Source organism: Pristiophorus japonicus, chromosome 23 (genome assembly GCF_044704955.1).
Source record: "Pristiophorus japonicus isolate sPriJap1 chromosome 23, sPriJap1.hap1, whole genome shotgun sequence".
Lineage (NCBI taxonomy): Eukaryota > Metazoa > Chordata > Chondrichthyes > Pristiophoridae > Pristiophorus > Pristiophorus japonicus.
This window is the reverse complement of record NC_091999.1, coordinates 41497478-41513681: the sequence shown is the minus strand read 5'-3', so window position 1 is coordinate 41513681 and position 16204 is coordinate 41497478. Positions and strand designations below refer to the sequence as shown.

Sequence of the window (16204 nt, the reverse complement as noted above, 5' to 3'; positions counted from 1 at the left end):
AGTGTGAACTCGCCGATGTGTTTCCAGCTGGGATGGGTAGTTGAAACATTTCCCACAGTCCCCACATTTACACAGTTTTTCCCCAGTGTGACTGCACTTTTGTCTCTCCAGGTTGGATGATCGGCTGAAGCCTTGTCCACACACACTGCACGTGTACTGTTTCTCCCCGCTGTGAACAGTGCTTTTTGCGTCCATGGTCATAGGCCGATGATATTTTGTTCCTGATGAATCGAGTGACTCCGTCAGATCTTAATGTGATGGTTGGTTTGAGCCTCGGGTCGACAAATCCTCCCCTTTTAATACCCTGTAAAATGAGTTTCAAACAGGAAAAAGGGTGGGTGAGAGAGAAGCCATAAAAACACAACGGCAGGTTGTGAAATTGAGCTGAATGAACCTGGCTATTTGTGCGGCCATCAGCAGAAAAAAAGTGACCATGAAAGCTGCCGGATTGTTGTAATAAATCAACTGGTCACTAATGTCCTGCAGGGAAGGGAACCCACCAACCGGTCTGGGCCGACACAAGACTCTGGCCTCTATGGGAGGAGGGAGAAGCAGGCGGGGTGAAGGGGAGGGAATTTAAACATCTGCAACTCGACCAGAACCTCCAAAACCCGCAACCTATCCCGCCTAGATGGACCAAGGCAGCAGGTGCATGGAAATCCATCACCTCCAAATTCCCCTCCAAGTCTCACACCATCCTGACTTGGGCATATATCGCCGTTCCTACATCGTCACTGGGTGAAAATCCTGGAACTCCTCACCTAACAGCATTCTGGGAGGACCTTCACCACATGGACTGCAGCGGTTCGAGAAGACCCACCATCACCTTGTCAAGGGGCAAATGGAAATTGGAAATCTCTTCTGTCCCTACTAGCGACACCCACATCCCAAGAATGGATTAAAACAAATCTGTATATTGAAAGCCTCTGCAGAAATTCTTGTTCCTAAAACAATACTCTTCTACATTGTGCGGACAGTGTCTGTTTCACAACCTAATCTCCCCTAGAATCCCCTGCCGTTGACAGTCTCTCATCGTAAATTGTTGGGCCCGATTGGGCCCAGAGGTACTGGGGGTTAAACCCAACAGCTTCTCCCCCCTCTGCACGTCAGCTCAAACTGGTGCAACAAACAGATGCACACAGGAGGCCAGGGAGCGACTTCCGTATCCAGCGCCCACCCTGATACAGAGCGGCTCTGGATTGGTCGCTCTGTGTTTCCAGTATCGATGCACTGAAATTCAGCATATGAGGAAGAAGGGAATAGAGGCTTATGCTGAGAGAGTTAGAACCATAGAATCAGAGAATGGTTACAGCACGGAACAAGAACATTCGGCCTGTCGAGCACGTGCCAGCTCTCTGCAAGAGCACCTCAGCTAATCCCACTCCCCCACCCTTACCCCACAGCCCTGCAAATGTTTTTCTTTCAGATACTTATCCAACTCCCTTTTTAAAGCTGTGATTGAGTCTGCCTCCACCACCCTTTCAGGCTGTGCAATCCATATATTAACCACTCGCTACGCAAGAAGGTTTTTTCTTGTGTCACCTTTGGTTCTTTTGCGAATCACCTAAAATCTGTGTCCTCTGGTTCTCGACCCTTCTGCCAATGTGAACAGTATCTCTCGATCTACTCTGGCAAGACCACTCATGATTTTGAACACCTCTATCAAATCTCCTCTCAATCTTCCATGCTCGAAGGAGAACATAATAAATAAGAGCGGGAGTAGGCCATTTGGCCCCTTGAGCCTGCTCCGTCATTCAATAAAATCGTGGCTGATCTAATCATGGACTCAACTCCACTTCCCCGCTCGCTCCCCATAAACATTTACTCCCATATCGCTCATAAAAATCTGTCTATCTCCACCTTAAATATATTCAATGATCCAGCCTCCACAGCTCTCTGGGGCAGAGAATTCCACAGAATTAGAACCCCCTGAGAGAAGAAATTCCCCCTCATCTCAGTTTTAAATGGGCAACCCCTTATTCAGAAACTATACACCCATTTCTAGATTCTCCTATGAGTGGAAATATCCTTTCTGCATCCACCTTGTCAAGCCCTCAGTATCTTTTATGTTTCAATAAGATCACCTCTCATTATTCTGAACTCCAATGAGTATAGGCCCAAACTACTCAACCTTTCTTCGTAAGTCAACCCCCTCATCTCAGGAATCAACCTAGTGAACCTTCTCTGAACTGCCTCCAATGAAAGTATATTCTTCCTTCAATACAGAGACCAAAACTGTACATTGTACTCCAGGTGTGGCCTCACCAATACCCTTTACAGTTGTAGCAGGACTTCTCTGCTTTTATACTGTATCCCCCTGGCAACCCCAGCTGCTCCAGTTGTCCAGGTAACTGAAGTCCCTCATCCCTGGAATCATTCTCGTAAATCTTTTCTGCACCCTCTGCAAGGCCTTCACATTATTCCTAAAGTGTGTTGCCCACAATACTCCAGTTGAGGCCGAACCAGTGTTTGGTACAGGTTAATCATAATATCCATGCATTTGTACTCTATACTTCTATTTATAAGCAGAGATACAGTCTCGTGTAAAATAAACAGGAACAGGGGGTCTAGTGTAATATAAACAGAGGCAGAGTCGAATTTATCGACAGAGTGTCATTGGGCAAGGCAGGGGGCCAGGGCCTGCCACAGCAGACTGGCAGTGGCAGGCGCTGTGTGAGTTGGCGTACTATCAGGGGAAGCGTGTGCGTTGCAGTTGATCTTTCTCTTCCATTCAGCTGATTGCATGGAGTTGCAAGCAAGCGTCATGTCGGTGAGCCACTCCATTAAAGAGCGGACGGTTGCAGAGAACAGCCTCATCATTCTTCTCCAGGGCTTGCACGGCCACATCACCACCGTGGAGCTGAGAGACGAGAGCTCGGTGAGGGGGCGAGTCGATAATGTTGACGCATTCACGAATGTCCGGCTTTCTGAGGTGACGTACACTGATCGGTGGGGCAAAGTCTCGCACCTGGACAACTTCTCTGTGACTGGCAGAAATGTACGTTATGTTCACATCCCAGATGAGATCAACATCATCCACAGCCAACTGCAGAAAATCCACCGAGTGCGTAACTTCGGGGGGAAAGATCGAGGGAGAAAAGAATTCCCATCGAGAAAATAACAATGTGCTGGTTCTGGAGCAGGATCATCAGGACTGGCTGGTGTATGGGGTGACATCAGGACTGGCTGGTGTATGGGGAGACATCAGCACTGGCTGGTGTATGGGGTGCCATAAGGACTGGCTGGTGTATGGGGAGACATCAGGACTGGCTTGTGTATGGGGAGACATCAGCACTGGCTGGTGTATGGGGAGACATCAGCACTGGCTGGTGTATGGAGAGACATCAGGACTGGCTGGTGAATGGGGAGACATCAGGACTGGCTGGTGTATGGGGAGACATCAGGACTGGCTGGTGTATGGGGAGACATCAGGACTGGCTGGTGTATGGGAAGACATCAGGACTGGCTGGTGTATGGGGAGACATCAGGACTGGCTGGTGTATGGGGAGACATCAGGGCTGGCAGATGGAATACAATGTTGGAAAATGTGAGGTTATCCAACTGGAAAAAAGAAACAGTAAATGGTAATATTATTTGAATGGGGAGGAATTACAACATAGAAACATAGAAACATAGAAAATAGGTGCAGGAGTAGGCCATTCGGCCCTTCTAGCCTGCACCGCCATTCAATGAGTTCATGGCTGAACATTCAACTTCAGTACCACATTCCTGCTTTCTCGCCATACCCCTTGATCCCCCTAGTAGTAAGGACCTCATCTAACTCCTTTTTGAATATAACATGCTGCAGTGCAGAGAGATCTGGGGGGTCATTGTGCATGAATCTCAAAGTTTGTTTGCACGTACAGCAGGTAATCAGGAAGGTGAATGGAATGTTGGTCTTCATTGCAACAGGGATGGAGTACAAAAGCAGGGAGGTCCTGCTTCAACTGCACAGGGTATTGGTGAGGCTGCACCTTGAGTACTGCGTGCAGTTTTGGTCACCTTACTTAAGGAAGGATAAACTAGCTTTCGAGGGGGTACAGAGACGATTCACTAGAGTGATTCCGGAGATGAGGGGGTTACCTTATGATGATAGATTGAGTAGACTGGGTCTTTACTCGTTGGAGTTCAGAAGGATGAGGGGTGATCTTCTAGAAACATTTAAAATAATGAAAGGGATAGACAAGATAGAGGCAGAGAAGTTGTTTCGACTGGTCGGGGAAACTAGAACTAGGGGGCACAACCTCAAAATACGTGGGAACCAATTTAAACATAGAAAGATAGAAACATAGAAAATAGGTGCAGGAGCAGGCCATTCAGCCCTTCTAGCCTGCACCGCCATTCAATGAGTTCATGGCTGAACATGAAACTTCAGTACCCCCTTCCTGCTTTCTCGCCATGCCCCTTGATCCCCCGAGTAGTAAGGACTTCATTCAACTCCCTTTTGAATATATTTAGTTAATTGGCCTCAACTAATTTCTGTGGTAGAGAATTCCAGAGGTTCACCACTCTCTGGGTGAAGAAGTTTCTCCTTATCTCGGTCCTAAATGGCTTACCCCTTATCCTTAGACTGTGACCCCTGGTTCTGGACTTCCCCAACATTGGGAACATTCTTCCTGCATCTAACCTGTCTAAACCCGTCAGAATTTTAAACGTTTCTATGAGGTCCCCTCTCATTCTTCTGAACTCCAGTGAATACTAGCCCAGTTGATCCAATCTTTCTTGATAGGTCAGTCCCACCATCCCGGGAATCAATCTGGTGAATCTTCGCTGCACTCCCTGAATAGCAATAATGTCCTTCCTCAAGTTAGGAGACCAAAACTGTACACAATACTCCAGGTGTGGCCTCATCAAGGCCCTGTACAACTGTAGCAACAACTCCCTGCCCCTGTACTCAAATCCCCTCGCTATGAAGGCCAACATGGCATTTGCTTTCTGAACCGCCTGCTGTACCTGCATGCCAACCTTCAATGACTGATGTACCATGACACCCAGGTCTCGTTGCACCTTCCCTTTTCCTAATCTGTCACCATTCAGATAATAGTCTGTCTCTCTGTTTTTACCACCAAAGTGGATAACCTCAAATTTATCCACATTATACTTCATGTGCCATGCATTTGCCCACTCACCTAACCTATCCAAGTCACTCTGCAGCCTCATAGCATCCTCCTCGCAGCTCACACTGCCACCCAACTTAGTGTCATCCGCAAATTTGGAGATACTACATTTAATCCCCTCGTCTAAATCATTAATGTACAATGTAAACAGCTGTGGCCCCTGCACAGAACCTTGCGGTACCCCACTAGTCACTGCCTGCCATTCTGAAAAGTACCCATTTACTCCGACTCTTTGCTTCCTGTCTGACAAACAGTTCTCAATCCACGTCAGCACACTATCCCCAATCCCATGTGCGTTAACTTTGCACATTAATCTCTTATGTGGGACCTTGTCGAAAGCCTTCTGAAAGTCCAAATATACTACAGCAACTGGTTCTCCTTTGTCCACTTTACTGGAAACATCCTCAAAAAATTCCAGAAGGTTTGTCAAGCATGATTTCCCTTTCACAAATCCATGCTGACTTGGACCTATCATGTCACCATTTTCCAAATGCGCTGCTATGACATCCTTAATAATTGATTCCATCATTTTACCCACTACTGAGGTCAGGCTGACCGGTCTATAATTCCCTGTTTTCTCTCTCCCTCCTTTTTTAAAAAGTGGGGTTACATTGGCTACCCTCCACTCGATAGGAACTGATCCAGAGTCAATGAAATGTTGGAAAATGACTGTCAATGCATCCGCTATTTCCAAGGCCACCTCCTTAAGTACTCTGGGATGCAGTCCATCAGGCCCTGGGGATTTATCGGCCTTCAATCCCATCAATTTTCCCAGCACAATTTCCCGACTAATAAAGATTTCCCTCAGTTCCTCCTCCTTACTAGACCCTCTGACCCCTTTTATATCCGGAAGGTTGTTTGTGTCCTCCTTAGTGAATACGGAACCAAAGTACTTGTTCAATTGGTCTGCCATTTTTTTTGTTCCCCGTTTTGACTTCCCCTGATTCTGACTGCAGGGGATCTACGTTTGTCTTTACTAATCTTTTTCTCTTCACATACCGATAGAAAATTTTGCAATCCGCCTTAATGTTCCCTGCAATCTTCTTCTCTAAATCCATTTCCCATGCCCTAATCAAACCCTTCGTCCTCCTCTGCTGAGTTCTAAATTTCTCCCTGTCCCCGGGTTCACTGCTATTTCTGGCCAATTTGTATGCCACTTTCTTGGCTTTAATACTATCCCTGATTTCCCTAGATAGCCACGGTTGAGCCATCTTCCCTTTTTTATTTTTATGCCAGACAGGAATGTACAATTGTTGTAATTCATCCATGCGGTCTCTAAATGTCTGACGTTGCCCATTCACAGTCAACCCCTTAAGTATCATTCGCCAATCTATCCAAACCAATTCACGTCTCATACCTTCAAAGTTACCCTTCTTTAAGTTCTGGACCATGGTCTCTGAATTAACTGTTTCATTCTCCATCCTAATGCAGAATTCCACCATATTATGGTCACTGTTCCCCAAGGGGCCTCGGACGATGAAATTGCTAATTAATCCTCTCTCATTACACAACACCCAGTCTAAGATGGCCTCCCACCTAGTTGGTTCCTCGACATATTGGTCTAGAAAACCGTCCCTTATGCACTCCAGGAAATCCTCCTCCACCGTATTGCTTCCAGTTTGGCTAGCCCAATCTATGTGCATATTAAAGTCACCCATTATAACTGCTGCACCTTTATTGCATGCACCCCTAATTTGCTGTTTGATGCCCTCCCCAACATCACTACTACTGTTTAAAACCGAGTTGAGAAGGAATTTCTTCTCCCAGAGGGTTGTGAATCTGTGGAATTCTCTGCCCAAGGAAGCAGTTGCACTAGCTCATTGAATGTATTCAAATCACAGATAGATAGATTTTTAACCAATAAGGAAATTAAGGGTTATGGGGAGCGGGCTGGTAAGTGGAGCTGAGTCCGCGGCCAGATCAGCCATGATCTTGCTGAGTGGTGGAGCAGGCTCGAGGGGCTAGATGGCCTACTCCTGTTCCTAATTCTTATATTCTTATGTTCTTATGTAATATCAACCGAGACAGAGTCATGTGTAATTATAAACAGTGACATGGTCTAGGTTAATATTTAAAATGACTCCTGGTGCCATGAACCAGTGAGTACAGAAATAGGAGGATAAAGTAGATGAATGCGTGGCTGGAGAGATGGTGCAGGAGGGATGGCTTTAGATTCTGGATGCATTGGGACCGGTTCTCGAGGGAGGTGGGACCTGTACCTCTGGACAGGTAGCACCTCAACAGAGCTGGGGCCAATATCATTGTGAGGGGGGTGGGGGGCGGGGGTTGTCAGTGCTGTTGGGGAGGGTTTAAATTGTGCTTGGCAGGGGGATGGGAACCTGAGAATAGATTCACTAGGGAGGGAAGTAAAGCTGGAATTAGAAAGCAAAAATGTCGAAAGTGAGTTGGAAGGACAGAGGAAAAAAGCAGGAAAAACAGGTAAAAAAACAAATTTAAAAGCTCTTTGTCTAAATGCACGTAGCATTCTTAACAAAATAGATGAGTTGAAGGCACAGATAGATACAAATGGGTATGATCTGATAGGCATTACAGAGACGTGGTTGCAAGGTGACCAGGACTGGGAACTAAATATTCAGGGATATTTGACAATTCGGAAGGACAGACAGAAAGGAAAAAGAGGTGGGGTAGCTCTCTTAATAAAGGATGAGATCGGTGCGTTAGTGAGAAACGATATTTGCTCAGAGGATCAAGATATTGAATCAGTTTGTGTGGAGATGAGGAATAATAAAGGTAAAGTCACTGGTGGGCAGAGTCTATAGGCCCCCAAGCAGTAGCTACACTGTTGGACGGAGTATAAATCAAGAAATAATGGAGGCTTGTAATAAAGGAACGGCAATAATTATGGGCGATTTTAAACTTTATATTGATTGGACAAAGCAAATTGGCCAGGGTAGCCTTGAGGAGGAGTCCACAGAGTGTATCCGTGATAGTTTCCTTGAACAGTATGTTGTGGAACCAACCAGGGAGCAGGCTATCTTAGATCTAGTATTGTGTAATGAGGCAGGATTAATAAATGATCTCATAGTAAAAGATCCTCTCGGAATTAGTGACCATAATATGGTTGAATTTCAAATTCAACCATAATATGGTTGGTGAGAAAGTTGATTCTCAAACCAGGGTCCTCAGCTTAAATAAAGGAGACTACAATGATATGAGGGCGTAGTTGGCTAAAGTGGACTGGGAAAATAGACTAAAGAATGGGATGGTTAATGAGCAGTGGCAGACATTTAAGGAGATATTTCATAACCTGCAACAAAAATATATCCCAATGAGAAGGAAAGGCTGTAAGAGGAGGGAACCATCCGTGGCTAACTAAGGAAATAAGGGAGGTATCAAAGTGAAAACAAAGGCATACAGTGCGGCCAATACAAGTGGACAGCCGAAGGTTTATGACATTTTTAAAAGCCAGCAGAGAACAACTAAAAATATGATTGAGAGGGAAGATAGATTATGAAAGAAAACTAGCAAAAAATATAAAAACAGATAGTAAGAGTCCTTCGTGGAGAAGACACTTAAAATATCCCAGCAGTGGATAAGCGAGGGGCTATAGGTACGGGAGGAACGCAATACAATCACTTTCACTCATGATGTATTACTAGGTAAAATAATGGGACTAAAGGCAGACAAGTCCCCTGGACTTGATGGCTTGCATCCTATGGTGTTAAGAGCAGTGGCTGCAGAGATATTGGATGCATTGGTGGTAATCTACCAAAATCCCATGGATTCTAGTGGCGGTCCCAACAGATTGGAAAACCACAAATGTAACGTGCCTATTTGAAAAAGGAGACAGACAAAAAGCAGGACACAATATAACCGTTAGCCGAACATCTGTCGTTGGGAAAATGCTGGAGTCTTTTATTAAGGAAGCAGCAGCAGGACATTTGGAAAAGCATGATTCAATCAAGCAGATTCAACATGGTTTTATGAAAGGGAAATCATGTTTGACAAATTCGCTGGAGTACTTTGAGGATGTAAAGAGCAGGGTGGATAAGGGGGAAACAGTGGGTGTGGTGTATTTGGATTTCCAGAAGGCATTCGATAAGGTGCCACATAAGAGGTTATTGCACAAGATAAAAGGTCACAGTGATTGGAGGTAATGTATTAACGTGGATAGAGGATTGGCAAACCAACAGAACATTAGAACATAAGAACAGAAGAATTAGGAACAGGAGTAGGCCATCTATCCCCTCGAGCCTGCTCCGCCATTCAACAAGATCATGGCTGATCTGGCCGTGGACTCAGCTCCACTTACCCGCCCGCACCACATAATCCTTAATTCCCTTATTGGTTAAAAAGAGGTTAAACAGAGGGTCGGGATAAATGGTAATTTTCCAGTTGGCAAACATGACTAGTGGGGTGCCGCAGGGATCGGTGCTGCGTCCTCAACTAATTACAATCCATATTAATGACTTGGATGAAGGGACCAAGTTTGCTGTTGTTACAAAAAATCTGCAAATTGATATAGACATGTTAAGTGAGAGGGCAAACATTTAGCAGATGGAGTATAATGTGGGAAAATGTGAAGTTATCCACTTTGGCAGAAATAATAGAAAAGCAAATTATAATTTAAATGGAGAAAAATTGCAAAGAGTTGCATTACAGAGACACTTGGGGGTCTTGAGCATGAAACACAAAACGTTAGTGTGCAGGTACAGGAATTAATCAAGAAGGCAAATGGAATGTTGGTCTGTATTGCAAGGGGGATAGATTATAAAAGCAGTGAAGTCCTGCTACAACTGTAAAGAGTATTGGTGAGGCCACACCTGGAGTACTGCATGCAATTTTGGTCTCCGTATTGAAGGAAGGATATACTTGCATTGAAGGCTGTTCAGAGAAGGTTCACTATGTTGATTCCGGAGATGGGAGGTTGACTTCTGAGAATAGGTTGAGTAGGTTGGGCCTATACACATTGGAGTTTCGAAGAATGAGAGGTGATCTTATTGAAACTTATTGATAATGAGGGGGCTCGCCAAGGTGGATGCAGAGAGGATATTTCCACTCATAGGGGAAACTAAAACTAGGGGTGGCAAATCCCTGGAATTCTCTGCCCCAAAGAGCTGTGCAAGCTGAGTCATTGAATAATTTAAGGTGGAGATAGACACATTTTTGAACAATAAGGGAGGAAAGGGTTATGGGGAGTGGGCAGGAAATTGGAGCCGAGTCCATGATCAGATCAGCCGTGATCTTATTGAATGGCGAGCAGGCTCGAGGGGCCAAATGGCCTACTCCGGTTCCTATCTCTTATGTTCTTATGTTATAGACTGTTTTCCCTCCACTCCCAATTTTCACCACCAATTCTGGCTGCGTTCAATTCGACACTCACTGGCTCCCCTCCATCTCCTTCCCTTAAGGTGCTGGCTCTGTCTGGGTTCAGTTCTACACTCACTGGTTCTCCTCACTTCCCTCAACATGCTGACTGTGGCTGGGAACAGGTCCACACTCACTGGTTCCCCTCTCCTCCCCTGAAGACGCTGATTCTGTCTGGGTTCAGTTCCACACTCACTGGTTCCCCTAGCTCACCTCCACTGATGGTGCGGACTCTGGCTGAGTACAGTTCTACATTCACTGGTTCCCCTCCTCCCCTGAAGGTGCTGACACTGGCTGGGTTCAGTTCCGCACTCACATGTTCCCCTCCCTCTCACTACCAGAGGGTGCTGACTGGCTGGGTTCAGCTCTACACTCACTGGTTCCCCTCCCCTGAAGGTACTGACTCTGGCTGGGTTCAGCTCTACACTCACTGGTTCCCCTCCACTGAAGGTACTGACTCTTGCTGGGTTCAGTTCTACATTCAAGGGTCCCCTTCCCCTGAAGGTGCTGACTCAGTTTGCGTTCAGTTCCAGACACAGACATCATTCACTTTATTCCTGCACCAAGATAGCCGCGCATGCGCTATGTTACTGACTAAACCAAGATGGCGGAGCTATGAACCTGCCTTCCTGTACGAAGAGGGCCGCCGTTAACCTGGTCCTGTGACCGGGGAGAAAGACCTAATGCTGCAACCGCCGATATTCCGGTTATTATTCCGGGCTTACGGCGGGCACCGGTTGTTTATGAAGCCTCCCCGCTGGTCCATTATCCCGCTCCGTCCCGCTGAAAAGGACACTTCTAAGGAGCCTGTCCAAACCGTTTCTCCTCCACCATTACACGTACCGCGCATGCTCCAAGCACAGCCAAGATCGGCGCCTGCGCACCGAACTCCTGTATTTTGGGTGCGGCACATTCTCCCCCGCGGGGCATGCTGGGTACATGAATCCATGAGAAATAGGAGCTGGAGTGGGCCACTCGGACCCCCGAGCCTGCTCCGCATTCAATAAGATCATGGCTGGTCTGATCAGAGACTCAGCTCCACTTCACTGCCCGCTCCCCAGAACCTATACTAGCTTATCGCTCAAAAATCTGGCTATCTGCACTTTTAATATATGCAATGACCCAGACTCCACTGCTCTCTGGGGCAGAGAATTCCACAGATTTATTACCCTCTGAGAGAAGACATTTCTCCTTATCTCAGTTTTGAATGGGCTGAGGAGAAAGGCTGCATTTGTAAATAGAACACGATTTACTGTGATTGCATTGGGCACTGAAACATGTTCACTCTGGCAGCTCTACTTTGTTTCTGATGATCTTAATAACCCCTATAACTGAGTTGGAGATTAATATTGTGTATTATTGTTCAATAAATTATCTTTATTTCAAGCGCAGTGTGTCGAATATTTGATTCCTCCATGATCAGAGGAGACTAATTGATGTTCTGTTACTGACTGTTCCATTTTAGTGCTTTTTCTTAATCTAACTTATGTCATTTCTCACCTAGTTCACCTTCTATAAAACCCCAAACTTGTTCCATTTGAGTACGAGTTGTAGTTGTAGTAGACTTAACTGCAGTGTGTCAGTTTAAACTCAACTGAAATCCTTTGAACCACTCCTTTATTGAAGCATCTTGCATAAGGTTTGAAATAGATTACTTTCTGTAACCCGTTTTTGTAACCGATTGAATTTTACAAACTCATCCACACATTTTGCACGTGATAGTCTGTCAAATATTCTGATATGTGTAATTGTCATTGACACAAACTCCGTTCCCTAGCCACAGACTCCATCCCTCTCGCCAACTTCTGTCTGAGCCTGAACCAGACTGTTCGCAACCTTGGTGTAATACTTAACCCTGAAATAGGTTTTTTAACCAGATATCCACGGCATAATTAAGACTGCCTATTTCCATCTCTGTAACGTCTTCCGTCTCCGCTCTTGCCTCAGCTCATCCACTGCTGAAGCCCTCATCTATGCTTTTGTTACTTCTGGACTTGACTATTCCAACACACTCCTCCCACATTCGACTCTACATAAACTAGAGTTAATCAAAAATTCGGCAGCCCATGCCCTAACTCGCACCAAGTCCAGCTCACCCATCACCCCTGTCCTCACTGACCTACATTGGCTTCTAGTTAAGCAACGCCTTGGTTTGAAATATTTTCAAACCCCTCCATGACCTCGCCCCTTCCTAGCTCTGTAAATTCTTCCAGCACCACAACCACTGTCCTGCCAACCACCTATGAGCTATCTGTCTTCCTGAGCATCCCTGATTATAATTGGTGACTGTGCCTTCTGTTGCTTAGGTCCCAAGTTCTGGAAAACCCAGCCTAAACCTTTCTGTCGAACCCATGCTGTATCTGCTCTGGCTGTTTTTGATGGGATAGTGTAGAGCAAACTTTTCTCTCTTATCTAATCCGTGCTGTATCTTCTCTCTGTGTGTTTGATGGGACAGTGTAGAGTGAGTTTTACTCTGTATCTAACATGTGTTGTTCCTGCCCTGGGTCTGTTTGGTGAGACAGTGCAGAGTGAGCGTTACTCAGTATCTAACTCGTGCTGTACCTGCGATGGGAGTGTTTGATGGATCAGTCTATGGAGAGCTTTACTCTCTGACTAACCCATGCTGTGTCTGTTGTGCGAGTGTTTGATCGGACAGCGTAGAGGGAGATTAACTCTGTATCTAACCTATGCTGTACCTATCTTGGGAGTGTTTTGGGACAGGCTAGAGTGAGATTTAACCTTTAATAACCCACGCTGTACCGACCTGAGGATGTCTGGTGAGACAGTGTTGAGGGAGCTTTACTCTGCATCTAACCTGTGTTGTCATCATCATCATCATCATCATCATCATAGGCAGTCCCTCGGAATCGAGGAAAAATAGAAGGAAGACTTGCTTCCACTCCTGAAGTGAGTTATTTGGTGGCTGACCAGTCCAATATGAGAGCCACAGACTCTGTCACAGGTGGGACAGATAGTCATTGAGAGAAGGGGTGGGTGGGACTGCTTTGCCGTATGCTCCTTCCACTGCCTGCGCTTGATTTCTGCATGCTCTCGGCATTGAGACTCGAAGTGCTCAACGTCCTCCCGGATTCCCTGTCTCCACTTAGGGCAGTCTTTGGTCAGGGACTCCCAGGTGTCAGTGGGGATGTTGCACTTTATCAGGGAGGCTTTGAGGGTGTCCTTGTAATGTTTCCGCTGCCCGCCTTTGGCTCATTTGTTGTGAAGGAGCTCCACATAGAGCACTTGCTTTGGGAGTCTCGTGTCTGGCATACGAACTATGCGGCCTGCCCAGCGGAGCTGATCAAGTGTGGTCAGTGCTTCAATGCTGGGGACATTAGCCTGGACAAGGACGCTGATGTTGCTGTGCCAGTCCTCCCAGGGGATTTGTAGGATCTAGCGGAGACATCATTGGTGATATATCTCCAGCGACTTGAGGTGGCTACTGTACATGGTCCATTCCTCTGAGTCATACCGGAGGGCGGGTATTACTACAGCCTTGTAGACCATGAGCTTGGTGGTACCTGCCCTGGGAATGGTTGATGGGACAGTGTAAGGGGAGCTTTACTCTATATCTTACCAGTGCTGTACCTGCCCTGGGAATGTCCGGCAGAGCAGGATAGAGGGAGATTTTCTCTGTATCGCACTGATGCTGTATCTGCCCCGGAATGGCTGGACAAGTCAGAGGGAGGTGTAGTCTGTGTCTAACCTGTGCTGTACTTGCCCTGGGAACGTCTGATGGAACAGTATAGAGGGAGCTTTACTCTCTATTTAATCTATGTTGTACTTGCCCTGGGAATGTTTGATGGGACAGTGTAGAGGGAGCTTTACTCTGTATCTAAGCCATGCTGTACCTTCCCTACAAGTGTCTGGTGGGAGAATGTATTGAGATCCTTAATGTGTACCTACTCATATCCGTTATACTCCGTAGAGGATGAAATCCACACTGTGACTCCGGGAGGAGCTCCTCAGCCACAGGGAGAAGACGGTTGAGGAGGATTCAAGCGATGGCATTTCCAGGGTGAATCATCTGTAATTGCCGCAGTTGGACATATCCCCTTTGTAAAAGATGATCACGATTACTGCATCTCTGAGATCTCCAGGCATGCCCTCCTTCTTCCAGATGAGAGAGATGAGGTCATGCATTTGTGCCAATAGTGCCTCTCCGCCATACTTTAGTGCCTCATCCACTTATTTCATCCACTCCCATTGCCTTGTTGGTCTTGAGCTGGCGGATGGCCTTTTCTACCTCGTACAGGGCTGGGGTTTTGCTGAGATGGTGGTGGATAGCATGCTGTGGGTTGGAGTCGAGGACACTCGAGTCAAAGGCAGAGTCTCGGTTAAGGAGATCTTCGAAGTGCTCCTTCCAGCGGGTTCTGACTGCCTCGGTGGACTTAATGAGTGTTTCCCCGTTCTTGGCCAACAGTGGGGTGTGCCTTGGGTGGCTGGGCTGTAGGTGGCCTTGACTGCGACGAAGGATCCTCACACATCATGGCTGTCAGCCAGCTGCTGAACCTCCTGACATTTCTCCACCCACCATCTATGCTTTAGGTCACAGGTTTTTTCTTGGACCTCGGCCTTAAGCCACCTGTAATGCTGCTTTGCTGGTCCCGAGTTGGGTTGTTGTTTTAGGTTCAGAAATGCGCTGTGCTTGCGATTTATTAGCTCTTGGATCTCCTGATCATTTTCATCAAACCAGTCCCAGTGTTTCCTCGATCAGGCCAACATCCTCAGCATCGAAGCACTGACCACACTCGACCAGCTCCATTGGGTGGGCCACATTGTTCACAACTATTTTAAGTAGAACAATAATCAAGTGCACCCCTGATTAAAGGGGAGGTCACACTCAAGAAACTTTCATTAAAGTGCCCCCTTGTTTTTCTTATTGAGGGCACCAAAAACACAACTTAATAATTCAACATAAAAGGAACCTTTGTCAAATCAAATCAAGTTAATTTTAATAAAAATTCTGTTCTCTCTTGAAATGATGCACTCCAATCTCTGCAGTGTCCATCTCTTGTGGACACGGCGTGCTCCACCTCCAAGGATACCCTGGCTCGCCACATTGTTCACATGGCTGACACAAGACTCCCAAAGCAAGCATTCTGCTCAGAACACCTACATGGCAAGCGAGCCCAAGGTGATCAGAGGAAACATTTCAAGGACACCTTCAAAGCGTCCTTGATAAAATGCAGCATCCCCACTGATACCTGGGAATCCCTGGCCAAATTCCGCCCTAAGTGGAGTAAGTGCATCCTGGAGGGTGCTGAGCACCACGAGTCTCATCGCTGAGAGCATGCAGAAACCAAGCATAGGAGCATGCGGCAATCCAGTCCCACCCACCCTTTCCTTCAATGACTGGCTGTCCCACCTGTGACAGAGACGGTAATTCCGTATTGGAATGTTTAGTCAGCTAAGAACTCACCTTTAGAGTGGAAGCAAGTCTTCCTTAATTTCAAGGGACTGCCCATGATGATGATAACGTGTACCTAACCTGTGTTGTGCTTGTCCTGTGAATTTTTGGATTGGCTGTTTAGAAAGACGTTTACCCTGCATTTAAATTATGCTGTACTTGCCCTGGGAGTGTTTGATGGGACAGTGTAGAGGGAGCTTCACTCTGTATCAAACCCCTTGTGTACCTGCTACCGGTACGCTTTCGGCCTTCTGTAAGAGGTCGGCACCGGAGGGACTGGAGTGCATCGTCACCTCGAGCAACCAAATTTTAATTTGATTTAAATTTACCATCCAAAGTTTAATGAGTT

General features: G+C 46.4%; 1 protein-coding gene across 1 annotated transcript; it reads left to right on the top strand.

Annotated features, from left to right (window-relative positions):
- The first annotated feature begins 2693 nt into the window (after window positions 1-2693).
- On the top strand, window positions 2694-3121 carry LOC139235652 (U7 snRNA-associated Sm-like protein LSm10). Its single transcript, XM_070866702.1, has one exon. It carries the CDS (start codon window positions 2744-2746, stop codon window positions 3119-3121), a length of 378 nt encoding a protein of 125 aa, XP_070722803.1. The 5' UTR covers window positions 2694-2743.
- Window positions 3122-16204: the final 13083 nt, after the last annotated feature.

Coding starts and splice junctions, on each gene's coding strand:
- LOC139235652 (XM_070866702.1), top strand. CDS start 2,744: ATGGAGTTGCAAGCAAGCGTCATGTCGGTGAGCCACTCCATTAAAGAG.